Source organism: Trachypithecus francoisi, unplaced genomic scaffold (genome assembly GCF_009764315.1).
Source record: "Trachypithecus francoisi isolate TF-2019V2 unplaced genomic scaffold, Tfra_2.0 Lachesis_group13, whole genome shotgun sequence".
Taxonomy (NCBI): Eukaryota; Metazoa; Chordata; class Mammalia; order Primates; family Cercopithecidae; genus Trachypithecus; species Trachypithecus francoisi.
The window spans coordinates 121,549,952-121,576,933 of NW_022681458.1; the positions used below are offsets into that span (position 1 = coordinate 121,549,952).

Sequence of the window (26,982 nt, forward strand, 5' to 3'; positions counted from 1 at the left end):
AGCCTGGACAACAAGAGCGAAGCTCCGTCTCAGAAAAGAAAAAAAAAAAGAACAACAAAAGCATGTTTAAGATATCTGAGTAATTATGACATATACATCCTTACTCTATTCCCTGCTCACTCTAAGGACTGGGGACGTGCCAGCACATTTGAGGTCCCGTGTGCTCCCCATTCTCCTGCCTCAGGTCCTCCCCACCCTACCATTCTTTGGGATTCGGAGTTTATCACCCCTCACATCTATGACAGTTTGACCTTGTGTCTGACTCCCCTAACAATATATTAATTCGTTTTGCTTTGTTGTGCTTTATATACATGGAATCATTGCGGAGGTATTCTTTGGGAGCTTGCTTTCGCACTCCGCGTTGTTCTGAAGATTCTCCCGCTAATATGTGGAGCTCTTCATTCGTTTGGGCTGCTCTGAAGCAGTCTGTGTTAACTAGCATTTGGGATGTGTCTGTTTTTGCTAATTTGAACATGACTGCAGAAACACTTTCACGCCATCCTCAGGGCCCCAAGTGTGGGGTTATTTAAAGTAAATGCATGTCTGGGAATGGAAATGCTGAGTCACAGGGGATTCATGTTCTCATCCTCCTAGACATTGCCAGACTTCGCCCGCTGGTTTTGCCAACACTCACTCTCACCAGCAGAGTTTGAGAGCTGGCCTCGCCCCGTATCCTTGTGATATCCTTGCCCCATCACTTTGGAGGTGATAGCCTCTACGTTTTAAATTTTGCCAAGATGACTTTTTTCTGTGATTTTAATTTTCTGTTTCCCTTATTACTAATGAATCTTGAGTGTTCGTTCACATGCTTATTGGCCACTAATGTTTCCTTCTTGGGAAATGCCTGTTTGGCTATTTTGCCCATTATTCTATGAGGTCGTCTTTTTCCCATATTTGAATAAGTATTTTGCACACTGAGGTTACTCCTTCTGTGGTTAGCCATATGTGCTGTGAATATCCTCTCCCAGTTTGTGCTTGGTCTCTTCACTCCCTTGATGGCAGGTTTGGATGAAGAGAAGTTCCCATTGTAAAGTAGCTCAGGTAGGTTACCGACATTTCTACTACGGTTTTCCCTACATGTTCTCCTCACACCCAGATGTCTGGTCAGACCTTCAGCCTCTGGACTATGGTGGCTGTTCCCCAGTACAACATGCCCTTGGTCAGCTCTTCTCCCATCTCAGAACACCAGGCCTATACTACTTACCACCTCCATTCCATTCTCTTGTAAGAGTCTGGGCATTGTTCAGATGCCACCTCCTACAGGAAGCCCTCTCAGATTGCACCAGCAGAGTGGGTGAATTCTTCTCCTCCCACCCCTCTCCCTGCTCTAGCACCCTGTGTACTGTTAGAAGCCTGTAGTCAGTGTCCATTCTCTCTCTGTGACCCCAGAGGTCCTGGCATGGTGATTTGGCCAAAGCACCAATGTGTACTATGGGATTGAGGGCCCGTGATTTCCTGAGCTCATGGCTGGTCTTGGGAGTGCCTGCCAAGCAGCAGCAGCCTGTCTTACCATCACCATGGCTTCATGGGCACTCAGTGGTCTGCTGAGATCTGTGCACTTGTGGATTCACAGTAGACCTTGGGAATGTAGAGCACAACACTTGTCAGTCAGGTTTGCGACCATCTGCTCCCTTACTACCTGGGTACATGCGGGGCCCTGGCCAAGTCTGCCTCAGACCCCCAGCTCCCCACCATCAGTGCCATCAGAGGCCCATGCTTAGTAAACATCGGCTGATCGGGGAGAGTGATGTGTGGACCCAGACACATATCAGCAATGAACGTCTGGACACTGTGGCCTCAGCTCCCGTGCGCAGAGCCTCCCCATGAGGACAGACTGCCACCAGACACACAGGAGAGTGCAGACTGACAAAAAGACATAGGCTGCGCTTCGGTTTGAGGAAGGGTCAGTTTTCCATTGTTTTCCAAAAGAATTTGCTGTACGGCTCTTTAAAAATGCAAATCCCCTTAATACTTTTTGGAAAGGACTTGATTTCTAGAACTTTTTAAACAAATGTATGGGAAACGGTAAGCAAGCTTGCCAATGTGCAGTTTCACCTACAAAACAAAACAACAAAACCCAAACCAACAAACGAAAACCCTGGGGAGGAAATTGAATTCCATGCAGAGGAGCGTTCTGGAGCTCTGTTTCTATTTGTCGGTAGAGCCGAGGGTGGCAGGAGCTGGCCTTGCTCTACAGGGAGGCCCTGGGAGAGCAGACACATGCACGCCCTGTCCTGGCAGTACGAAGTTCCAGTTTGGGGAGGAAGAGAGGCAAGGCGAGCTTTGGGGACTCCAGCTTCCTTTCCAACAGGTCAGTGGGCCCTGAGGACGCCTGCCCAGCATTTCTGAGAAAGTGGGCACCTGGTCCTGAGCAGCTCAGCAACAGCGAAAAGGTCCCAGCTTCTCCACCCTGGAGCTCCGTGGGCCCCACCCATGGCCCTGTGATCCTGGTGGGTGGTAGGCATCTTGGTCCAAAGGCAGGGCTGGTATACGCAAGCCAGCGGTTCCAAGGCAGGAGGAAATGGCATGCCGGGGCTGTGTGCTGGGTGGATTCTGGCTATGCAGAGTCAGTGACCATGAAATCCAGGCAGTGGGTGGGAAAGCCTGCTCCAGAGCCCTGTGCGCATGGGTGTAGGAACGCAGGGCTCAGACACCTTCCTCCACCCCAACATAGGAGTTCCCCTTCCCTGCCAGCCTGCCTCAAAGGGAGCATCTACTGGAACTTGGGTTATTCCTAGCAATAACATAGGAGCCCTGCTAAGAGTTTCGTCTCAGAAGAACGATGGCAACAATAACGGTGATGTCTGCCACCTCCCTAGGGCCGACTCTAGGCCAATGCAACACATTTTCCATGACAAGTTCATTTCCTGGGGCTGCTGTAAACACAGTACCACAAACTCAGTGGCTTCAAACAATAGAATGTGTTCTCTCAGTTTTGGAGGTCAGAAGTCCAAAATCAGTATCACTGGACCAAGATCGAGGTGTCACCAGGCCGTGCGCCCTCAGAGGCCCCCAGGGGAGACTCCATCCTTGCCTCTCCCAGCTTCTGGTGCTGCCAGCGTTCCTCGTCTCCTGGCCATGTCCCTGTAGTCTCTGTCTCCCTGTCGCATGGCCATCTCATCTTCTGTGTCTCAGATCTTACTCTGCTGTCTTAGAAAGACCCCATGATGGCATGTAGGGCCCACCCAGGTAACCCATAATCTCCTCAAATCCAAATCCTTGCCTTAACCACATCTGCCCAGTCCCTTTCCCCAGTAAGTTCTCGTTCACCGGTTCTGGGGGCACAACATGGACATATCTCTGGGAGATCTCATGAGCCCCCCACATGCCTTCCCTCTGCTCCTCAGACAGATTTGTAAGATCACTATTATAACCGTTCAGTGAGGGCACATGCATGCTGCCAGGCGTGAGTGAGCTGAGCTGAGCTGGGACCCACATCTTCCGCAGTAGTGTCTGTGCTCTTCCCTGGACACACTCTCTGCTTTGTTCATTCATTCATTCATTCATTCATTCCTTCATTCAACAGACACGTATTTGAGCATGCTCTATGTCCTGGCATGTGCAGGGCCAGGTGTGGGGCCAGGCGCAGGGCCAGCGTATGAACAGAAACAGATGCAGGAGACAAGGCATGCGTGAGCTCGCAGCTGAGGACATCTGGTCATCAGCTGAGATGGACGTGCTCAGGTCAGGGGAAGGAGCCACCTAACACAGAAGCACCACAGGAGGATCCTGACCAGGTCAGAGGAAGGAGTCACCGAACACAGAAGCACCACAGGAGGATCCTGACCTTGACCTGGGGCTAGGGAGTGCCTTGGGTGAGAGGTCCCTGAGCTGGCACCTCTGGGAGGAGAACAGGGGTTAACTGGGGTAAGGGATGAAGAGGGAAAGGGCATGACTGGAGGTGCAGACATCAAGGGGCAAAGCTGTGAGGGGCAAGCATGGCCTGTGCCAAGGACCAGAGAGTGGCGTACAGGACACAGAGGGAAGAGGCAGGCCCTGGCCACATGGGATTGTGGCCCCTCACCTGCTGCCACTGAGGTCATAAATCACCCCGAGAAGCAGGCACGTGGTGAGGTTTGTAGGCTCATACCCCCAAGTGGCTGGACCTCCTTTTCTCTTCATCAGCAACAGCCCTTGAACCAGTCTGGGGGCACCTGGGTCCCTGTGTTCCCACCTGCTGCTGCTGCTGGCCTCACCATGGCCATGCCACTGGTGCTTTGGGACTCAGCAGTGTTGTCTGTTAAATGGGACACGAAGGACCTGTTCCTACCTGTGTCTGGCCCCACTGACCAGCACAGATCTCAGAGCAAAGCCATCTCTGGCATGCCAAGGGTGGGCTCCTCCTCTAGCTCCAACCGCCCTGATGGCTGGTGCTGAGTCTGGGTGAGTCAGCAGCCCTCAGCTCCACATTGTTCAGCTTCTCCAAGCAGGCACTGAGGCTGGGGCGTGGGGGCCCCAATCCCTGCACTTCCTTCCCTTTCTCTCACACCTTGAGGAACACGCCGGTTCTTGCCCCCGCACCTTGGCTTAGGCGGTGCTCAGGCCAGACGCCCTCCCTTCTCCCCAGCCCTCAAAGTCTTACTCGTTTCTCAGGCAGAAGCTACACACCCTCCAGGTACACATCCCCTGTCATTCTCGCTCCCAGAGGAGCGCCCACTCTGAGGGTCTGGCATGCTCACTTAGGCCCAGCCAGCTGCATGCTGAGTGACACGTGGCTGTACAGGGTGCTCATTACCTTGACCTCTTCTTTTGTCTCCCACCAAAAATCTCATGGCAGCAAATGGGGAAGGGTCCTAGGATTTGATGCTGAAAGGTGTGGGCTGGGTCTACCCCACTCTCTGAGCTGCTTGCATTTGCTCATCTGCTAGATGACAGGGGTGAGCACTAATTGAGCACCTACTAAGTGCCTGGTGCTACACTGCATGCTTTCCATGCTTGGCTCATCCTACCTCACAGCTGCCCCACCTGCAGGCAAGGGATCCTGAGGCTCAGGGCACATAGCACTGAGGCTGCAACTGCACCAGAGCCATGATTCAGACCCAGATCTGTGACTTCAGGGTCCAGGTTCTGCTTTCCAGTGGGAGTTGCCCCTTCAGCCTGCACTGCCCCAGAATCACCTTGGGGACCAGCTGAAGTTATGCCTGCCAGGGGACCACCAAGCCAACCTTCTCCAGAACTGAGACAGCAAGGGCGGAGCCAGCACCAGCCTGCATCTGGGCGGACCATTAGAGATGTCAGTGTGCCCGATCCGACTTCACAGAGGCAGAGAGGCTGGCCTTCTACTCCGGCTCTGCCACCTCTAGCTCTGCAGCTGTGGGCAAGTCGCATGACTTCCTTGAGTCTCAGTTTCCTGGTCTGTAAAATGGAGATAATGAAATCTGCCTTGCAGGCTTGCTGGATGTATTGCACATAGTAGGTGTTCTGCAAATGCTGACGACTTTGTCAGCAGCAGCAGCGTCCCTGTGGCAGCATCCACAGGGTTAACACAGCAGCCGTCCAGTGACACCTCAGCCTAATTTGTCATTCTCCCTTTTCCCCCCTCTTCCTCACTTCCATTCTTCCTTACTTCTCCTCGCCACCATGCTGACCCTTAGGCCTGGTCCTGAAGTCCCATCCAAGGGCTTTGCCAGGGATCTCCCACTAGGGAAGGAAGGGAAGAGGGAAGAGGAAGGATCCTGCTAAGGAGAGGCCTTTCCTGGCTCTGCCCGCAGCCTCCTGGGGCAAGGACCCAATCATGGCCAGCAGGCCAGAACCAGCATCGGGAAGAAGCACAGGTGTCCTCCATGCGGCAGAGTCAGCCATGAGGCCGGGCTCCTGCTCTTTGTTGCTGCTGCCGCTGGTCACTAACACGTGCACAGCACACACACACACACACACACACACACATGAGGAGGAGGGGCTTTGATTGGTTGTCCTACTTACCCAGAGTCCACTGCTGTGCCTCATGCCCAGACACAGAAGGACATGCCCAGCTGCACCCTCCAGCCTCGGCCACTGTGGGCAGGCTGTCCAGGGACCCTTTCCTGTTCTGCAGGTGGGTGGATGAACAGGTCCGAGCAGCTATGGCTGGGGTCTGCCTTGCAGGGTGCCAGGCCCAGGATCATTCTGGGCAGTGGGAGGCTGTGTGGGTCAGAGCCTGCCTTGACAGGCCTTGACAGTTCCCTAAGACATAAAAACTTAACTCCAAGTGATTTAAACAAACAAACAAATGTCTTAGCTTACATAACTGAGAAGGCCAAGGATGCTAGCTTTAGGCAGAGGGGCTCAAATCAAGAAACTGGCTCTTCATCTCTCAGCTCTGTTGTTCTCTGTGTCATCTTCCTTCTTGGGCTCTCCCCTGGTGGCCTCCAGCAGCCCCAGGCTTGCACGCTACCAGCTCAGCAACCCTTGCAGACAGAGAGAACCAAAGACTCTAGCCAAAGCTGCTGTCTTGGGCACCTGCCCATCTCTGAACTCATCACAGTACTAGCGATATGGGATACGTTGATCAGCTGGGCTCAGGTCACGTGTCCCCTGCCCAGAGCAGCAGAAAGGAAGTGGGTTCAATATAGACCCAGCCCAAAGCACTCTGTGGGCTGCGCCCTGCCCCTCAGGCATAACCTTCATACACACACACACACACACACACACACACACACCCCACAGCTTTGTGCTCCAGCCTTTCTTTGCACATGCTGCTTCCTTTGTTGATAATGCACTACCTCGTGAACTCCTGTTCATCCCTCAAGACCCAGCCTTAGTATCATCTTCTCTGAGAAGCCTCCCTGCACACTTCCAGGCAGAGTCAGAGAATCACGCCTCTGCTGGAGCCCTTATCATACTGCCCGGTAAGTACCTGATTGCATGGGTCTGCCTCTTTCCTTCTGGGCTCTGAGCTCCCTACAGGTCATTAGGCATAGCCCTGTGGGGAGTGTGAACAAATATAAGAAGGAACAACTGGTGGCTCAGATGAGCTCAGAGCTGGACTGAGGGGAGAAGGCAATGCATAGGAACAGTGTCCTGAGCTGAGTCCTGCAGAAGAGCTGGCTGTGCCGCTGGTGGATGGTGCCATGCGAGTGTGTGAGGGTGTGCACATGTGTATATCTGTGATGTAGGAGACTGTGACCATCTTTTAAATTGAGCTCATGCAGTTGGCTCCTCCTCCCATCCTAAAGGTAGTCTCTTTGAGTCTCTGCCCAGCTGTCAGAATTCAGCGCCTGGTTGGCCACGGCTCACACCAAGGCTGGGTCCCTGCAGTACAGCAGGGTGGAAATGGAAGAAGAAAGGGAGGTTGCTGCTGGGGTCGGCCTGAAGCGGTGGCTCAGACTTCACCAGTAGTCGCCTTTCCTGGTGAAGTCTCCGTGGCTCGGTCGTCTGTTCACCAGCACTGGCAACACCCAGCATGATGAGACCCTCGGCTGCAGCCTGGGATGGGGGCAATTGTCCAAGAGAGAGGGGCGCTGGACCCTGAAGGACCTGCTGTGTGGTTTGGCAATGCTGGCGTGTTTCAGGGCTGCTGGGAAGCGCCCTCAGGCCCCACATGTTGTGTAATGCTGGCAGTTCTACCTGTTCTGGCCCATTCCTCTGGCTGTGTTTGGCCTGTCAAAATGACCACCTCTGGGAACATGTGTGCCCCTGGATCCTTAGCGGTCATCACAGCACAGTGGGGTGGGGGGTTCCAGCTCCCAACCAGAGCAGGGTGGGATTGTGTGTGATGACCAGGTAGGGATGGGGTGGGGACCGGAGACAGACAAGGAGCTGAAACAATGGGGAGAAAGCTCTCCTGCCCTCCCTGATCCTGCCCACGCCCTGAGCCCTGCTCAGTACCAACCAGTGTCATCAAGAACACCCACTTCCCTGCCAGGACATAGGCAAGGGCTCCAGCCCAGCCCCCTCTGGGTTGGTTATGGTTCTACCACCTGCTATCTGAGCACCCTTGGCCAAGGGACCTGGCCTATCTGGGGATGTTCCCATCTGCAAGATGGGCATAAAGTGCCTGTGTTGTGAATGTTTTCTTTGAATTCATCAAGGAAATATGTGCATGTGCCCTGCCGATGGCTGGCACACAGTCAGCCTTACCGTGGGGAGATGTCAGATAAGAGCATGACTGTGATCTTACTGGCCCTATGCAAAAGAGACATCTCGGGAAGCTTCCTGGAGGAACTGTCTAGACAGTCATTGATGGCTACGGTGGCCAATGGGCCTGTTGTCTCAGGTACTGTGTGCTCTGGGTTCCCCAGCCAGCAGACACTCTATATTCCAAGTTGGCTTGTTGCTGAGGAGGGAAGGAAAGGGAGTTAATGTATATAAAGCCCCTACCAGGTGCCCGGCCCTGGTCTTTTCACACTACCCTGGTGAGGCACCAGAGAGGAGCAGCATTCTGGCTGAGACCACACAGCTAAGCGGGAAGGATTAGTGAGCCAGCGCCCTTGAGGGGGCAGGCAGTGCCCGGTGCAGTGTCCTGCCCCACCGCGCTGCATCTCGATAGCATTTGTATCTGTCTCCGGGGGATGGCTCTGTGGCTCAGATCCCCCTCTTCCAGGCCTGGCAGTGCAGCCTTCCCTGGCACAGGGGAAGAGCAAGGGTTGCTCCGTACCTTTGAGTTGAACCTGTTGTAGGGGCTGGCCTGTCTCTCCACTGCCCCTGATAGAACCTGTTCTGGGGTAGGACAGTGGCCTCTCCCAGTTTCCTGTCTGGTCACACCAAGGGAACAGGCAGTCCCGGACAGCGGTGCTGTGATGGGGCGGGCAGCGCCTGGATTAGGGAGTCCAAGCCTGGGAGTGAGGCTCGCTGGAGAGGCCTCCTGCTTGCCTCTCACTGGCCACACAGCATGGAGAGTGACTCCCCTGTCTGGACGCAGTGTGCTCATGGTCAAGTGTAGTGGTTGGTGCCATTTTTCCATACCCACCTGTGGGGCACACAACCGGTGCTTACTTCATGGGGGCTGCCATGAGGATATAGTCCAGGTGCCCCTGCAGAGACCCCTGGACATCCCTACAGAGCCCAAGGCCTGAGAGAGCAAGAGGCTGCCCTGGGCTATACCTGGGCTCCTGATTCCCTTGGTGTACACGCGGTGGGAAGGGGGAGGTGGAGTCTACGTTCCCCAAACCATGGCAACTGACTGCACTGTGGAGACGAAAGTCCCAGTTCCTCCATGTGTGACCCAGGCCCCACCTGCCACCTCCAGGCCCAGCTGCCTCCATGGCAGCCCCAGACAGTGGTGTGCATGTGGCCGAGACAACACCTCACTCCAGGCCTCTCAAGGGAGGCTCACCTGGCCAGTGGGATCTTGGTCACCTTGAGCAGACTGGGCCTGCAGTGTGGCCTCACCATGTAGCTTGAAATCCCCACGTGATCACTGACTTTCGCAGGGGGACTCAGCTGTGGTTGGCACACCCCACAGGGCAACCCTGGTGCCAGGGAGGCTGGCATTCCTGGGACCTAAGAAAGCCACCTAGGGCCACCGGCATCTGATCACAGGCTACTGTGACCTCAAACCCTGGCTGGCATCCTGTAAGCTCTGGGAACCTGCTCTGCCTGGAGTGTCTGGGGAGGACTGAGGAGTCAGGACAGGAGGCACCTCAGCTGTTCCCCCAGCCTGTAGACACCCTACATTCTGCTGAGCCACACTCAGCCTTCCAGAACTTGTACCCTTCAGTCCAGGTCCGCCCCCAGGAGCCATACAGAGGTGATGATGTCCCAGTGCCTTCTCTTCACAACCTGCACATCCCAAGGCAGGACGTGAGTGTCATCCTGCTACAGTCGCAGGCCAGAGCCCACAGGACCTGCCCTTAACCAGGGATGGATCAGCCTGGCCCCACTTCTCCTCTCCCGGGCACACATAGCAGCCCCTTCCTAGGCTAAAGCTGTTAAGCCCCCCGCATTTCATGCAGTTCCCATGCACAGGCACCCACCTCTACAGGCAGGCTGTGAGAACATCTTGAGGTTGTGTCTTGTGACTTACTCCACTGTCTCCCACCCATGGTGCTCAGTGGCTGGCACGCAGACATGTGGCTGTCACTGATTCTGAAGGTACCTCTGAGCACCTGCATGGCGCCAGTTCCTTGCCAGGTGCTGAGCATGCAAAAGTGCCTCGGACATGCCCTGCTCCCAGGCAGAACCCGGGAACCTGGCAGATGCACCTGTCAGCCTGAGCCTGGAACAGTGCTCCCTAGGGGAGCAGAGAGAAGGGATCTTGAGCCAAGAAAAGGGGCTTCAGAGAGGGTACCACCTGCTGGGCTGACAGGGATGAGTTTGCCACCACAGTATAGGGTGCAGGAAGGCATTGGAGACCAAGGATTGGGGTAGGCAAAAAGACAGAAGCAGGTTCGTGGGATCTACATGAGCAGAGCAGTCACATCTGCTGAAGCTAGACAACCAGGCCATGGAAGACTCCCTCCAGGCCCGGCGCAGCAGCCTCCCAGGGGGAAGTTGTTGAAACCCAGATGTGAGGACATCTGGATGTCACCTGTTTGGGTCCTGGTTTGTACTGTACTGTAAGCCCAGTTTTCATGCACTATTGAGCATGATCAGTAATTATCTCTGGTCTGCTCAGCCAACAGACAAATCATTTCGTCCCTGAAATAACCGATTCCAGCAGTGCCCTTTCACACGTCCAGCGACAATCCAGTGTGAAAACTGTGAGGGCCTCCCAGGCATTGCTGGGTTAGCCCTCAAAGTGTGGTTCTAACCCTGTAACAGCAGTTCTCCTTTCATGACTACCTGCCGTGTCTCTGGCACAGTTCTGGGGACTGTCATCCTCACGACAACCCTATGAAAAAGACACTACTATGCTCCGAGTTCCGCAGATGAGGAAACTGAGGCTTGGAGAGGTTACAGCGTGATTCGGCTGGGGTTCTAACCCAGGTTTGTCTGACTCTAACACACTCTCTCTTTTTGCACAATGTCAAATTATGGACTGAAGAAATCAAAATGAAATCTTGTGGTTTCTGGTTGCTGGTGACTTAGCTGTGGTTTCGCAGCTGCTTCACCGTAAAGTCTGATTCATCTTTAATGAGAGAGTTTTGGAGTAGATTACCTCAAAATACACCTGCAGCTGCGTAGAGGCCCCAGGTCAGCAGACCTGGCATAAGGGCCCGAGGTCACATTGAGTGGATTCCATGACTCTTGGTGGGCAGATTGGGGGACATGGGGGTGGACCCTGGCCATGCCAGCCCAAGCCAGGGGCACCAAGCCAAATGCACACCTGACTGTTGGAGCATCTGAGAAGGGTGGCTTTGTTAGTGCTAGGAGGAATTCCATGGCGAGGAGATATTCCAAGATTTTAGTTGGGGCTCACCAATTTCAAAACTCGCCTTGAATCCTGACCCTGCGGCCGAGCTGGTCACACCAGCAACCAACCATCCAACTGAAGCCAGAAATTCTCCACTTGCAGGGCATCTCCTGATCCCCCTGTCTTTTTCACATATCCTGTTAGCAGCATGAGCTCTTTGCGTTTTACCCGTGGTATTCGTATTTTCATATTCTTTTTCATACATGTTTCTAGCATGCAGGCCTGTGCCCAGCCCCGAGGAGGCACTGGGGAAGCCGCAGTGCAACTGTGACGTGTGGGCGGCCAGCTGTGCCCGTGCTCCAGCAAGTCCAGTCGCGGGTGCGAGGTCCATTCTCCAGCGTGGGACTGGCGAGTGGGCGCACGCACCAGCATGGAGCTTTCAGTCTGCATTCGCTGGTTAATGCTTGAGAGTTCGGACTCTAATTCACAGATGACCAGGGGATGCCGGTGTAGCAAATAATAAGTGCAGGTTGTTCTGGAAAGTCTTTCCAGGAGAGACAAGGACTGTCCATGTAGGTTTTGGGGTCTTGGTGGGGTTCCCTCTGTGTTCTCCTTCTTAGACGGCTGTCCATTGTCTCTGCAGGCCCCCCACCCTGAGCGGCAGCCCTGTCATCTCTGACATCTCCTTGATCCAGCTTTCCCCACACCCGGCTGGCCCTGGGGAGTCCCCCTTCAACGCCCCCCACCCATACGTGAACCCCCACATGGAGCACTACCTCCGTTCTGTGCACAGCAGCCCCACGCTTTCCATGATCTCTGCGGCCAGGGGCCTCAGCCCTGCTGATGGTGAGTAGGGTCTGGGGATGGGGAGGGGCAGCTAGGGCATTGGGGCGGGGCACAGCCAGCCTCTCTCGCACTAACACTGTCAACTCCCCAGCCTTGGTCTCCTTGAACAGTGACCAGGCTGGCGTTCCTTCACACTACTTCCAAACAACAGGTTTTTGGTTTTTATGCTCATTAAAGAGCACTTGGTAAGCACTCTTTTGCATGCAAACCATACATGGTTTACCGTAATAATAACAGTAAGGGTCTATCCAGGTAGGTCCTGTGTAGCTGAGAGCCACTGGTTGTAACCAACCAAAGTCTGCAGGAGCTGGTGTTAGGGAAGGGGATGTTGTGTTGGGGTGTCTCGGCGGAGTGAGCTGGCTGCTGCCTGCGTCTCTGTTAGATCTACCCCTTGCGGGTTAACGCAGGAGGCCTCCAAGTGGCAGCCCAGGCCCTGGGGCTCCGGGGATGAAGCTGCGGCATTGTGTCTTTCAGTTCAGATGCTTGACAGAGAAAATTGATTGGCCCGGCTCAGAGATCAGATGGCCACCCCTGGTGTGACTAATTTCAGCCAGAAAAGGGCAGGGTCACACGGTACAAATATGTCTTTATATGTATAAAGCAGATCTAAAGTTTTATACTTCTAGTCCCCACCCACCCCACCGACAGACACATGCAGACACATATTAGTAACCCAGACATTTGGGGGCCAGTCCCACCCATGCCGTCTCCCTGGGAAGTGCAACCCCACCCATAGCGTGGCATGGCCCCGTGCCACCCCGACAGTGCTGTTCGCCACTCATTGTCCCCATCCTTGAAAGCAACCAAGTGCATCTTCTCGGAATACACGAAGCTGAGACTTGACCTCTCAGGCTAGAGGACATCTGCAACTTGAACTTGAGAGCCCCATGGGCAGAGGCTCTAGGAAATGTGGTCCCAGTGAGTCTCTTATCACTACCAGCATTCTCCCCCAGAGGAATGCATCCTCTTCCAACTGGTGGGTGTGACCATGAGTTGAAGCAGAGTCCTGGCTCTGAGAATGTGCAGGCTGGAATTTCACAATGAAAAGGAGGCTTCCAGTTTTCAAATGTGCAGAAAGCCTCCGTGAAGCATTGACTCATCTTCCTGGCATGGAAGTTTCCACTTTGCCTGGTCCTCACCAGAGAGAAACCAAACAAGGCAAATGGTGGTAGCCAGGGGGCTTGAAAATGGCTAGCCGGAATGTGGCACCATTCTGAAATGGCCCCTCAAAGTCAGAAGTCAGCCCTGAACTCTGCGTGTGTCACCTCTGTGGCCGTGACCAAGCTGGGGTGCCCTGAGGCCTGTGCTGCCTCTACGCCCGGCTGCTATCTTGTGGACAGTGGGCCCAGCCCTGTCCACATCACTCCTGAGGTCCCAGTGCTGGGATTACAGGCATGAGCCACCGTGCCACGTCCATGACGGGCTGACCAAGAGTGAGAGGACACAGGTCAGGTTCCAGATTCTGCCTGGCTCACACTAACACTGTCAACTCCCCAGCCTTGATTCCCTCGGACAATGACCGGGCTGGCGTCCCTTCATACTACTCCTGAACAACAGGTTGACGCTCACACCTAGTATGGCAGCTGAGGGGTGCCACCCAAAACTCAGGTCCACAGCCTAACCCCCAAACCTGTGGGTATTCCCTCATTTGGTAAAGCGGTCTTTGCAGATGTCATTAAGTTAGGTCTCTTAAGCTGAAGAGATCATCCCAGATGATCCACACAGGCCCTAAATCCACTAACTGGTGTCCTTACAAGAGACAGACAGAGAAGGCAGACACATTCACGCCCATCCAGGGACACACAGAGTCCCAGAGGAGAAGGTGATATGAAGGTAGAGGCACAGATGGGAGTGATACGGCCACAAGCAGGAAGCTGGCAACCAACAGAAACTGGAAGAGGCCAGCAACCATCTTCCCCTTAAGCCTCTGGAGGGAGCGTGACCCTGCCAGCACCTTAATTTCAGATTTCTGGCCTCCAGAACTGTGAGAGAATAAAGTTCTGTTGTTTTTTTTTTTTTTTTTTTTTTTTTGAGACGGAGTCTCGCTCTGTCACCCAGGCTGGAGTGCAGTGGCCGATCTCAGCTCACTGCAAGCTCCGCCTCCCAGGTTTACACCATTCTCCTGCCTCAGCCTCCCGAGTAGCTGGGACTACAGGCGCCCGCCACCTCGCCCGGCTAGTTTTTTGTACTTTTTAGTAGAGACGGGGTTTCACCGTGTTAGCCAGGATGGTCTCGATCTCCTGACCTCGTGATCCGCCCGTCTCGGCCTCCCAAAGTGCTGGGATTACAGGCTTGAGCCACCGCGCCCGGCCAGTTCTGTTGTTTTAACAACAGTTAACACCAAGTTTATGCTAATCTGTTACAGCATTTACCCCGGGAAACTAATACACCTGGTAACAGGGCTTCCAGGGAAGAGGCAGAAGGAACCTGGCTGCTCTCCCAGGGCCGGGGCCATGAGATATGTCCGTGGGAGGAAGGAACAAAGCACCCTCCTGGAGATGCTCAGGAACCAGGGACACTGTATTCCACTGACTGCAGTGTAGCCCATGAAGAGCTGGGTGGGCTGGGCACAGTGGCTCATGCCTGTAATCTCCGGATTTGGGGAGGCCAGGTGGGAGGATCACTTGAGCCCAGGAGTTCAAGCCTGCAGTGAGCTAAGAGTGCACCACTGCACTTCAGCTTGGGCAACAGAGTGAGATCCTGTCTCTAAAAAAAACATTTAAAAAGGAGCTGGGGGTGGTGAGACAGAGCTGCCCCTGGAGGAGAGGCCTTCGACCAATGGAGCACCATGCTATCTATGCATGAGTTCAAGATAGACACTGAGGTAGCTCCTGGAACACCCACGTACCCACCCACAGCCCCACGACATAGCAGGGACCTGGCTAATTTGCATGGCCCTGGCTCCCACAGGAAGTAGACCAGGTACTCCGAGGCCTCATCAGCCCTTGGGCTACTAAGTGACCAAGGATGGCAGATTAGGCTCAAGAGCAGCTGGCAGGAGGTCCGAATTCGAGTCCTGTGTGCCCTGCTCGGTACCAGCCCCAGAGCCTGCCGCATGAGGTTTGGAAGCTCATCGGTGATCCGAGGCAGTGTTGGCCAGACCATGTGTGACTGGGGTCAAATGGGATCTCCAGGGAAGGTTTTGAGGGAAGGTGGGTAGGCAGGAAGGAGTAGGGGAGGGAACTTTGGGCACGGACAATGAAGGCAGAGGCTGTGGGCAATCAGCCTGGCAGGAGGCCTGAACTCTTGGGAGATGCAACAGGAGATGGCGAGAAGCAGGCAGAGGAGGATGGCAGCTTCCATGGCCCGGTCTCCTGTCTCTGTGAAGCACGTAAGAGAGCTCTTTTGGAATTTGTGGAGACTGCTAACAGAAAGGCTGCAGTGCACAGTGGTTAGGAGCTTGCTTCCTAGGTTCAGACTGCCCTCTTTGCACACCTGTGGACTCTCGATGGGGCTGCTAGGTTTCCAAGCTCCCATTCGTTTCCTGACACCATCCTGCTGAGGGCCAGCCTCCCTCGGATGCTCTGAATTTCATCCTCGCTGCCTCTTTCCTAAGCCCTGGGCAGGGCTGACCTCAGGGTTAAAGCAGACAGCCCCGAGGCTCTGCGCTGCAGGGATAAGGATGTATGCAGACCAGGAGCTTTATCTGGCCAGGCCTGGCGCGCTGGCAGTGATCTCACCCTGAATGTTCAGGCACAGACTGACCTGGCCCAGCCGCGTGCCGCCGAGGTGCCTCTGTTTGCACTTTCTTTTAACTTTGAAGACTCTGCTGGACTATGGATCCTGTTGACCTGGAGCTCCGGGATTCTGAGGGGCATGGAAGCAGAGAAGGGAAAGATTGTTTATGAATCTGATGAAATGGGGGAGTATGGAGGTCGGAGTTGGGCCTCCTTCAGCAGCAACACTGCAGCTCATGCCAGCCAGGCCCAGGCCCAGCACAGTGCAGACAGTGGGGCAGCGGGGTGAAAGTGCCGAGGAGAGAACCCCCCACACCAGGTGTGCATTTCTCTTTGTTTTTTTTTTTTTTGTTGTTTTTTTTTTTTTTTTTGGCAGGAAAAATCGCAGCCAGTGCCAGGTTCTGACGGCTTCTTTCTCTCCCCTCTGCCCACAGTGGCCCAGGAGCACCTTAAGGAGAGGGGACTGTTCGGCCTTCCTGCTCCAGGCACCACCCCCTCAGACTATTACCACCAGATGACCCTCGTGGCAAGCCACCCCGCACCCTACGGGGACCTGCTGATGCAGAGCGGGGGTGCTGCCAGCGCACCCCATCTCCACGACTACCTCAACCCAGTGGACGGTGAGTGACGGCCCCGAGGGGCTGAGGATGGGGCTAGCAGGTCCCCTCTTGAGGCTGAGAAGGTCACTCGCTGTTTCTTTTGGAGACGAGGGCCCTTAAGGAGAGGTCGGGCTGTACCTTGGTGCCTTGCAGAATGGCTGTCCATAGACACTGAATCTTTGGACAACACTTACTGAGTCACCACGGGCCAGGAAGCATTGTAAGCATCGCAGACACCACAGCAAATGAAGCTGGAACTTACAGTGTGATGGGGAGAAACAGATGCTAAGCAGCTCTAGGAATTACATATGAAAGTAGCCAATTACAAATGGACCGGGGAAACCAAGCAGGGGCAGGGGAGTGAGCACTGGGTGAGTGGGGTGCAGTTTGGGATGGGGAAGTCAGAGGAAGCCTCACTGGGAAGTTGAAATCTGGGGGCGAGTGCTCCAGGCAGAGGAAACTGCAGTGCAAAGGGCCTGAGGCAGCAGTGGGCCTGCCGAGCTCAAGAAACAGCCAGGAGGCCAGTGCCAGCTGTGAGGAGTGGGAGTGGGGGTGAGGCCAGAGTTTCTAGGTGGGGTCTTGCCAACCAGTGCACCTCAGAAAAGACTGGCTTTCACTGGAGATGAGGCTGGGCAGAGGAGAAAAGAGAGCTGACTGACTCACACAAGGAATCTCCTTCCGTGCTCAGGTGAGAATTGATTTGGGGGCAAGATGGAGGCAAGAGGTCCAGTTAGTAGAGGTGGGAAGAAGGGGCCAGGTCTCGGGAAGACCGTGAAGGTAGAACCACAGGATGTGCTCCCAGCTAGAATATAGAGTTGAGAGAAAGAAGGGAGTTGAAGTTGACCACAGGGTCTCGGGCCTGAGCATGTAGTAACTGAGCTGGGAGGCTATAGGTGGGGCCCTCATAGAAGGGAGGGAAGTCAGGTATCCTGGGTAGATGATGCTTTTGGTGCCTGTTAGACACGAAGTCCTTCCCACCCACCAAATGCCATCCTCACAGCTGCTTTCACAGGGACACCTGTGACCCTCTGACCATGAGCCCTGGGGTCAGCATGGAGCCTGTCTCAGGGAATAGTGGAGGGGGTGGAAGGCTCAGCGCCTCCTCTCATCCCCTAGTCAGTGCCACTCCACCTGCAGGTCCTGGAGCCCTGGCCGGCGGCGCTCAGGGATGCAGGGCAGCCAGTAGAGCCGGAAGCCACCGCTGGGGACAGGCAGGCACCTCCTGCAGAGCCAGCCTCCTCGAGCCCTGCCTGGGGTGGTGGTTTCACTCCCTGATAGCCCACGGCAGGGCGACCGTCCTGCAGGAGCAGCCCTGGTGTCTGCAGGGCCATTCAGCCTGTAGCAGGTTGGGGATTGGCTGGTGGGAAGTCACGTGGGACCAGGCAGGGCCGTGAGATTCAGGGTGGGCTACCGCCTTTGTTCACCCTGACCCTCCCCCAGGGCTCTGCTCCAGGAGAACCCTTCACTTCCCTAAGGCCTGGCTGAAATCTCGCCTCCTCCGGGAAGTCTCCCTGGAAGCCTCATCCTTCGCTTTCCCCTGCCCCCTTCAGTCACTGGGACAGCTCCCTCCTCTGGCTCCTACGTCATTCTTTGCCTGGCCCACCTCATACTTACAGCAGCCTCCTCAGCTATCTTGAGCATCTCCTGCTTCCCAGGAAGAGTTTTGCTGAGAAGAGGGCGGCTGACCTCCGAGGCTGGCCCCTCATGGATGTGGTCCTCACCAGGCCCTGATGGGAGGCCATAACATGCCTCAGTGATGCCACCAGAATTTGGTCCCTGTGTTTGTCCCGTTCTTCCTTGCCTTTCCCAGCATGGTGTTTAGTCCAGGGTTAAGCACACCATCCAGATGTTCAACAACACCTCTCGGCTCTGTAGGACATTGACGTCCCTCTGAGTATACACACGTCCATGTGCTCTGTTCCCCTCTCCTCTCAGCAGCCCTACATGGTGCTCCCACGAACCACAGTGAGGTGTCAGAGGTGCTGAGAGAAAGTTGTGTGCTAGACACGCTTCTTGCCAATATTAGAAACCAAATAGCAGCAACCGAGTGCATGAAGGATCATGTGCAAATTGTCACACCCAAATGTCAGCTTCTTCCAAGCAGGACCCTTCTTCCAAGGGCCTGAGGGTGGCATCAGGCCAATAGGAAAGTGGACGAGGCAGAGAAACCATGGCCAAGAGAGGTAAGATGAGGCAGGTGTCCCCACAGGGCAGGAAAGGCTAAGCCAGGCAGCCAGGAGTCATCCAGTGATTTGCAGCATGAGCGTCTGCTGTGTGTGTGTAAGTGTGTGTGTGTGTATGTGCATGCATGAGAGACAGTGAATTGGAATGCAAACTGCCTCTGTTCTGTGCATTTACACACATTCTTCCATGTAACTCCCTTAGCCACCTTCTGAGGCTAGAAAATATGCTCCTTACTCTAAGATGAGCAAATGGGCTCCCCAACATCTAGGCTTGCCCCAAGCCTTGCTCTGTTTGTTACCAGCACCATCTGCCCTTCCCTGGGCTGCAGTTTCCAGCAGCACATGCACCTGACCAACCATGAGCCCTGGCCCCAGGGAGGGCCAGCCAGGCCAGGTGAACTTGGGCTCAGCCCAGAGCAGCTGGGCCAGAGCCAGAGGGGAGAAGTCGTACAGCGAGCTCCGGGGCAGGCCTGGGTCAGGCCTGGGTCGGGCCTGGCTGCACGGTATCCTCCCTGTGGTAGCTGGGCTCAGAGGTGGTGACAGGACTGAAGGGCTGTGGAGTGGCGGTCCCAAGCCCTGCGAGCTGTGTGGATTAAACACATTGACTGAGATGGCACGTGTGAGCCTGGCCCAGTGCCTGGCATACAGCAGGTGCTGGAATAATGCTGGTGCAGGTTTCTTTCCACCAGTATATCTTTCCCTCTTTAAATCCACTCCCTCTTGTAGGATTCTGTCTTCATTGTAGGCAACTCTGTCCATCTGCCGCCTAAGCCCAGGTCCAGGTCTTCCCAGACCTTTTCCTTGCCATCTCCCATCCATCCCATCCTGTCCCCCAGGCCTCCAAGTGTGGCATGTCACCCTTCCCGGGCCAGCCAGTGACATGTCACCCTCATAGCACTGCTCCATGGCTGCTGCTCATCCAGCATTCCCATCTTTATCCTCTCCGCCATCCTGTGATCGGTCTGTGCCACTTCTAGCCCCCTCAGGATAAAATTCAGACTTTAGAACCCCCATCTAGAGGCCTTCCTCTCCAGCTCCTCTCTCCCCACCTGCACACTGTGGTCTTGCCATACACTGCCCCACCTGCAGGTCCCCAGATACCTCCCTGAGCTCGTCCCTGCACAGTGTCCTATGCATGGGGCCGTAGGCCTTCTCCTGAGACCCCACAAGAATCCAGCTCCCGGCCTCTCAAGCCACCACCTAGCTCCACTGTGCTAGTGGGACTCAAGGTGCCCCCAACTGGAACTGGCTGGGACATCTCCTTACATATGGCCAGATGGCCGGCCCCGCCAGGTCTGGGAGCACATCTGGCAAGGAGCGGGTCCTCTGTGTTTGTTGGGTGAGTAAGTGAATGAGTGAATGGCACTTAGAAAAGACCCTGGAATGTAAAGAGATGCTCCAGCTAAGGAAGGAAGCACTCGAGGAACGTAGCTGTTGGCTCACAGGGGGCTGGAAGGGGCTGGGGAGTGGTTTTGCCTTCCAGGCACTCAGCATTTGGCAGCCCCTGGGGTTGAGCATCTGGGAAGCAGCAGAGGAGCACAGAGGTGAGCTCAGCAGTGGGCGCGAGAGCTCCCAGCCCTCCAGTGGCTGCTGGTTAACTCCTCACACCCCACCCGCCGTGCCTTCTCCACCTCCACCTTGGGAACACATCTGGCTTCAGGATGCAAGGGTAGTGGGGAAGCATCACCGGATTCCAGAGCTGGCCTGAGCAGGGATATTGGTTTCTCTGACTCCAGCATGGGGTGGGCGTGGGGACATTTTTCCTATCCATGGATTTCAGGAGCAGATGACTTCTTTCCCTTTGTTCCCAGTTACAATCCAAGAAAATCAGAGTAGTCCAGGATTATCCCAGTTTTTATTGCTACTTAATACATTTTTTCCAAAACCAGTTTCAACTAGAACCAGAACCTTCACTTCAACTTTTAAAAATGCTTTCTACACTTCCACTCAGCTCCGACGCCTGCGTGGACGGTTTCTCATGTATGTCTCTAGGAGACGCTGAACACAACACCAGCGCTCTCGGCCAGGCGGCTGAGGCTGGACCTGTCTCTGGGGTGTCCCCCGGCCCCTCCCCTCCCGTGAACCATGGGAGCCAGGGAGGTGTTTTCGATGGGTGCCTGCTTCATGGGTCTGTGCCGGTCCCTCCCAGAAAGCTCCAGACCACCCAGCAGAGAATGTGATTGAGTGTTTCCAGTAGGTTTCTTTTTGCCCAAATTCTCACTGAGAAAATTGCGTAGACCATCCCTGGCACCAGCAGTGCAGCTCAGGAGACCTGTGGAAGGGGCCTGGCTCTCTCTGAGGAATATGTGCTCACACCAGGAAGCCCCCATACACATCGTCTTGAGCACGTGAGCTCTGTGCAGGCGCAGGGGGCCTGGAGAGCTCATGGACAGCCAAGGAGAACAGGCCTTCTCTCTCTGCCTTTCTCTGTCTCTGTGTCTCATGCACACACACTGGTTGATTCGGCAGGTGTTTACTGGGCACCTTCTATGTAGCAGGTGGGTTCTAGGTCTAGGGACGCAACGCATCATGAGCAGCACACAAGCCCTGCCTTCCTGGTGCCTGAGCTCCATTGCAGCCCTGTGTGCACTCCCGGGCGGGACCAGGAATACCTGTCCTGACCTGATGGCCCTCTTACCCCAGCCTCCTTTCTCAGCACCTTCATTCATGGTCCCAGAGGAGGGAGCACTGTACGGGAGAGAACTTTCCAGAGGCTTTGAATGTCCAGCCAAGGCATGGAGAGGGCTCTGCCAAGCAGCAGGGCGAGCAGGGAGAGGTGGGTGGGAACTCCATGTGGGTCCTCATCCTGCAGGGCCTTGTCCCCAGTACACCCGTTTGCAAACCACCAGCCCAATTTTTACCTTAGCTGAGTGCCACCTGCACAATTGTATATTTAATAATATTTTTTAACAGACTCACCTTTTGGGGTTAAATAAATGGTTCTTGAAATGGAACAATGTATTTTTTCCTGAAATGAAAAAATCTAATCCCTGTCTGAGGAGGATGTTCCTGTCTCTGTCTCCATCAAACCTAAAATAGCCTCATCTGGGCCGTGTGTAGCCCTACGTTTGGGAACACACTGCAGTGGTGGAAGAAAGGCCAGAAGCTAGAGAGGACTCTGTGACACTCTTATGGGATTGAACAGCCAAACCTGCGTTCCTCCTGGGGCACTGAGGCCAGGGTTCTGGCAGGACAGAGGGATTTCCCAGGCTCTGATGAAAATCCACCCTCCCTGGTCTTCCAGTGGTGGGTGAAGGCCCATTTCCTCTTGTTCTTAACGGGGTCCTGATTTACAGCAGGAAGACAGGAGCGCTGCTGCATGGGAAGGTGATAGAGAACCAGTCAGGGAACCAAGGTCATCATTCTGCTGAGCGGCTCCCTGGAGAGCGGGGAATTCACCGGTTGTCACCCGGGCCCTAAAATGGAATTTTCTCATGTTATGCTGTTGAATATTGGTGATTTAACAACAGAACAGCCACCCCCTGCCGCCTCCACCACATTGAGAAGATTGAGATGTTTCCGATTGAAATGTTGTCTGTTTACAGCTCATACTTCCTCCAAGCCGTGCATTTTATTGTCATATTGACACTAATTTGGCTCGGATGTCACCTCCATTCTGACGGCCGTTCTTTATGCTGCCTGTGGATCCGGGGAGTTTTCAGAAACCAATTACATTGATCAAACCCAGAGAGGCAGGAAGAGCTGGTGGAGGGGCTGACAGAGGCCCAAGTCAGGCAGGGATCCCTTGCCTAGCCCAAGACAGGAAGGGGAACCAAGGCAAAGGAAGCCAGACTGCAGGTCCCTGCATGAGGTGGTGGAGCTGTTGTGTACAGGCACAGGCTAAGCAGTGTCTGTGGGTCATCTGGTACACCCACACAGACTGTTCTGCCGCATCAGCTTCACCAAGCCGCTTCATGGTGAGGAGCCTACAGCACAGCCTGTTTCTCCTTGTTCATCACTTAGCTAGGCCATGGTCCTGGCAACTCTGAGCCTCTCTGCTCCATGGCCCAAACTCTTGCTACTCCCCCATCAGAGGGGGTGAGAGGACTGTGGATGGCTAGGTGTGGGGGCATTAAGGTCCTCAGGCAAGATTTCCTTAGAGCATCTCCTTGGCGAGCCAGAAAATATCTGGGTGGGTGAGGGAGTTGGGCTATGCAGGGAACACATCTTAGCCAGTGAGGATTCAGGGTACCCGAGCCCCACCACCAGGCTGTGTCCTGCTGGCCTTGGTGACAGCACATCCCAGCCCTGGGCTGAGGATGGCATCTGGCACAGAGAAGGCTCCTGGGAGCTGGTGCCAGGATGATGCTCTTTCTTCCTGCCCCTTAGTCCAGGCTCCTGGGCACGCAGGCCTTGGGGGGATTCCCAGCCCCTCCTCCATGGAAGTCCACCCACAGGTATAGATGATATGCTGGCTATCAGCCCATAGCACTCCTGGGGTGGGTGCTGGTAGCCCGTCTTCTGCATGAGGCAACCAGTGATTGGCCCAAAGCTACCCAGTTCAGAGTGTGCAGGCAGCGTTGGAACCTGGGTCTGCCTGAGTCCAGGGCCTGTTCTTGTATCTCCTGCCCTTCCCACTGCCTCAGGGAAAGCACTGATCTCCCTCCTGAGTACCTTGGGATTCTCTAGAATAATCCTGCTTAGATGGCACTTTGCAAATCCTGACTGGTGCCTCGGAGTACTGTCTTCATCTCTCTCCTACATGGTGAGCTCCATGAGGGCAGGGTCAGAGGCTTCCCTGCCTGGAGTCCCCATGATGTCCAATCAATGCCTGGCATACTCTCAGCACTGCATGAGGGGGATGGATCAGTGAATAAACACAGGAATGAGCAACAGAAAGCGCTAGTGGGTGAAGCAAGGTCCAGAGGCAGGTGGTGTCGGCGTCCGCCCAGGTGAGGGTGGGCAGGTGGCCAGTCACCTGTGGCCGACCGGCATTAAAACGGGCGCATCCACAGATGAATACTCCATGTTCCTGGTCATAAATCACAGGAGAAACCACGGGAAATGAGTGCCAGGCTTTTCTTTCTATTTAGTAATTTATCAAGGGAAGAGGCGCATTAATAAACATATTTCCCATGAGAGACGGGGATAACAGAGATGAATATCACTGTCAGATTTGGCCTGTTTCCTCTTGTTAGGGGCACACGAGAGGGTGGGAATCCAAATATTAGCAGCAGAATCTTTTTTTAAAAATGTGTTACAAAGATGTGTGTGTTTCTTACTTTATATCGTGTTAGATGGTTTTTCCCCTCACATTATCGCATTTGCCACTCAGTTTGGAAGTAATAGGAGCCTTTCAGAGAATTCACTTTGGCATCTTTCTTTGAATTTCCTTTGAAGTGAGGATTGACAAGGAGTGGACTCAGTAAATAAGAACCCAGAAGCTGAGAGGATACCGAATGCAAGCCGATGAGTGAGTGTCTGATGACAGCTGTGTTGCTGTGTGGCCCAAGCATCTTTCCTAGACTTGGTGCCCTTCACTCTGTTATTGACTGGAGGCTTGCCCTGCCCCTTGGAACAGTCCTCCTAGCCCTTGAAGAAGCCACATTCATTAGCAATTTCATTTTGGAATGCCTGCTGGGTTTTAGGCACTATTCTTGGTGTTCTGTGTGTGTCTTCACAACAGCCCTGCAAAGCAAGCCACACTGCCGTGATTGTACAGATGGGGAAAGAGAGGCTCACGAAAGCTAAGTAAATGTGCTCCAAGGAAGCCACAAAGTGACAGGCTTGACAGGGACGGTGGCAGAGGCTGTCTGTGTGCCTCTGCATCGTGTGTGTGTTTGTGTGTGCATCCACCTGGGTGTGTGTCCACCTGGGGTGTGTGTTTGTCCACATGAGGGGGGGTGTGTCCACTTGGGGGGTGTGTGTCCACCTGGGGGGTATGTGTGTGTCCACCTGGGGGTGTGTGTGTGTGTGTGTGTGTCCACCTGGGGGGTGTGTGTGTGTCCACCTGGAGTGTGTGTGTATCCACCTGGGGGGTGTGTGTGTGTGTCCACCTGGGGTGTGTGTGTGTCTTCACCTGGGGTGTATGTGTCTCCACCTGGGGTGTGTGTGTCCACCTGGGGTGTGTGTGTGTCTCCACCTGGGGGGTGTGTGTCCACCTGGGGTGTGTGTGTCCACCTGGGGTGTGTGTGTCTCCACCTGAAGTATGTGTGTGTGTGTCCACCTGGAACCCCTTCCCATGCAGGGGGGGCCCTCCCTGTCCCTTCCTGCAGTCATACTCCTTGCCCCCTGAGACACCACTCCTCCTCTGCACCCTGGGCATAGGCCCTGTGGCAGGTGGTTTTGGTGTCCCTGTACCTTGGGCAAGTTATTTAGTGTCCTTTGTTTTGTCTTCTGTAAAATGAGCATAACAGCCCCTTCTTTATGGGACAGTCGTGAAGATTACTTAACATTTTAAAGTTTGGAGGAGTCCTAGCACATGTGATGATAGCATTGAGTAAGTGCTGTCTTTAGGTGACTGTGAATCTGTTCTTCCTCAACATGTCCTGTCTGTGCCGTGGGTCAGCCCTTGGCATCTCCCACTGGGCTCATGGCTGTGCCATCTGTATTCGAGTGTTGGGTATGGTCAGACGGGAAAAAGGATTTGGGTCCCTAATGCATAGTGAGAAAGACAGGAGCAAGCAGATAACCGCACAGTGGATGAAAGCTCATCCCTACCCTTGTTTGGAGAGAGAGACCTGAGCGTAGGAAAGATCTGCCCAACTCCAGGAGGTCAGGGAAGGCATCCCAAATGAGGCGATGACTTGGCTGAGGTCTGAACAGGGACAGCGCCGCAGTCAAAGGAAGCTGCACGTGCAAGTCCCTGTGCAGGTGATACGGAGGAAGGGCTGGAAGGAGCCCCAGTGGCTGGAGTGACGGCATTCCACAGGGCCACTGCCTAGGCCTTGTTTGTAATAGCAGTGGGGATTTTTGGAAAGTTTTGGGGAGAGGGCAGGGGCATAATCCTATTTCCAAGTTGAAAATCTCTGTCTTTGCAGTGAGTACTGTGGATTGGATAGCTGTTAGCTGAGGGCCCCAGAATGATCCAAGTGAGTGGTGGGCTGTGCTGGGGGTGGAGTTTGAAAGGAGAGATTTTGAGAGGTGTTCATGAGCCCACACATAAGTGGGCTCCATTGGGGAGGAGGGGAGGAGGGGAGGAGGGAAGGCCGACTCCCCGGTCTCCCGCTCTGCCACTGTGCAAGTGGCAGGCACGTGCTGTAGAAGAGCTGGTCCAGGCACAGGTCAGTAGTGTGGGGCTGGCTGTGCTGAATTGGAGCTGCTTTGCGGACAGGAGGAGAGGACGAGGAGGCAGCTGGCTCTGAGAAGGTTCACTCTTCAGAGCCACTGAAAGTGGGAGGTCGAAAACTGTTTGTGGGAGGGGACGTCCTCCTGGCCCTGGGCCTCTGCTGGCCTCTCTGAAGATGGACAGAGAGGACACAGAGTCCTCAGAAAAGTCCAGACACCAGGGCTTCTTTGGACCTAGGTTCAAATCCTGCCTCTGTAGCTCTGAGACCTTGAGCAAGTCACTAACCTCCAAGCGTAACTGCCTTGCTGTTTATCTGCTGCTTATCTGGTTTGCTTGGAGGATGGTGATAGCTGTTAAATGAGTCAGTGGGTCTAAGCGTCGCTAAACGGTGGCTGTCACTGGGTCATTAATTGCATAAGAATTCAGAAGCAGACATTTATCCAGATAGTGCACCAGAGGGGCACACTCCAGCCAGGATGCAGATACTGCACTAGAGGGGCACACTCCAGCCTGGATGCAGATGCTGCAGCAGCAGGGCACACTCCAGCCTGGATGCAGATGCTGCAGCAGCAGGGCACACTCCAGCCTGGATGCAGATGCTGCAGCAGAGGGGCACACTCCAGCCAGGATGCCCCTGTTTGCCCTCCAGGATCCCTGTTTAGAGTGGGTGCTCACTAGCCTGCTTCATGGGCCTCCCTGCCTTTCTGTCCTCAGGCGGGTGGCCTAGGATCCTTCCTGGTGTAAGAGAAAGGAGTTGTCTAAGTGCGTTACCAGCTCTGCCCTGGCCCCTCTGTGGGGTCAGAGCAAGTGGGCATCCCCAGAAGCATCTATGGAGCGTCTTCTGTGTACCCGCTGCAGCTCTGCTTACTAAAATAGCTGTAAACCCCAGTCTTCATAGCCCAATAGAATAAACGGCGAAAGCAGAAAGTTTAGCTGACAAGGATGTCAAAAGAAAAGAACGTTCTGATTAACTCAACTTCGTTTCCAACTGGGAGCTTTCCTAACATCACTTAACTCTTCTTGTTGAAAATAAAGTATGCCAAGTGTTGGGCCGCATGAGCATCTCAACTGCGGCCACTCTGGAGTGGCCAGGCCACCTCCCCATCCATCATCCCATTGGGTCACAGCAACCCCAGAGCTGGCAGGGGACTTGTTTTATGCTGATGTCTTTGATGAAGACCCCGAGTCTGTGACAGATAAAACAATTTGCCCCAAGTCATGCAGCTGACTTATGGCC

At 54.5% G+C, this 26,982-nt stretch overlaps 1 protein-coding gene across 1 annotated transcript in view; it reads left to right on the forward strand.

The window, feature by feature from the left end:
• Positions 1–26,982, forward strand: part of GLI2 (GLI family zinc finger 2) — a 260,695-nt gene that overhangs the window by 206,972 nt on the left and 26,741 nt on the right. Inside the window, exons 4-5 of the mRNA XM_033231787.1 lie at positions 11,856–12,058; positions 16,170–16,355. Coding sequence (XP_033087678.1) covers positions 11,856–12,058; positions 16,170–16,355 — 389 coding nt within the window. The remainder of the gene's footprint in view (positions 1–11,855; positions 12,059–16,169; positions 16,356–26,982) is intronic.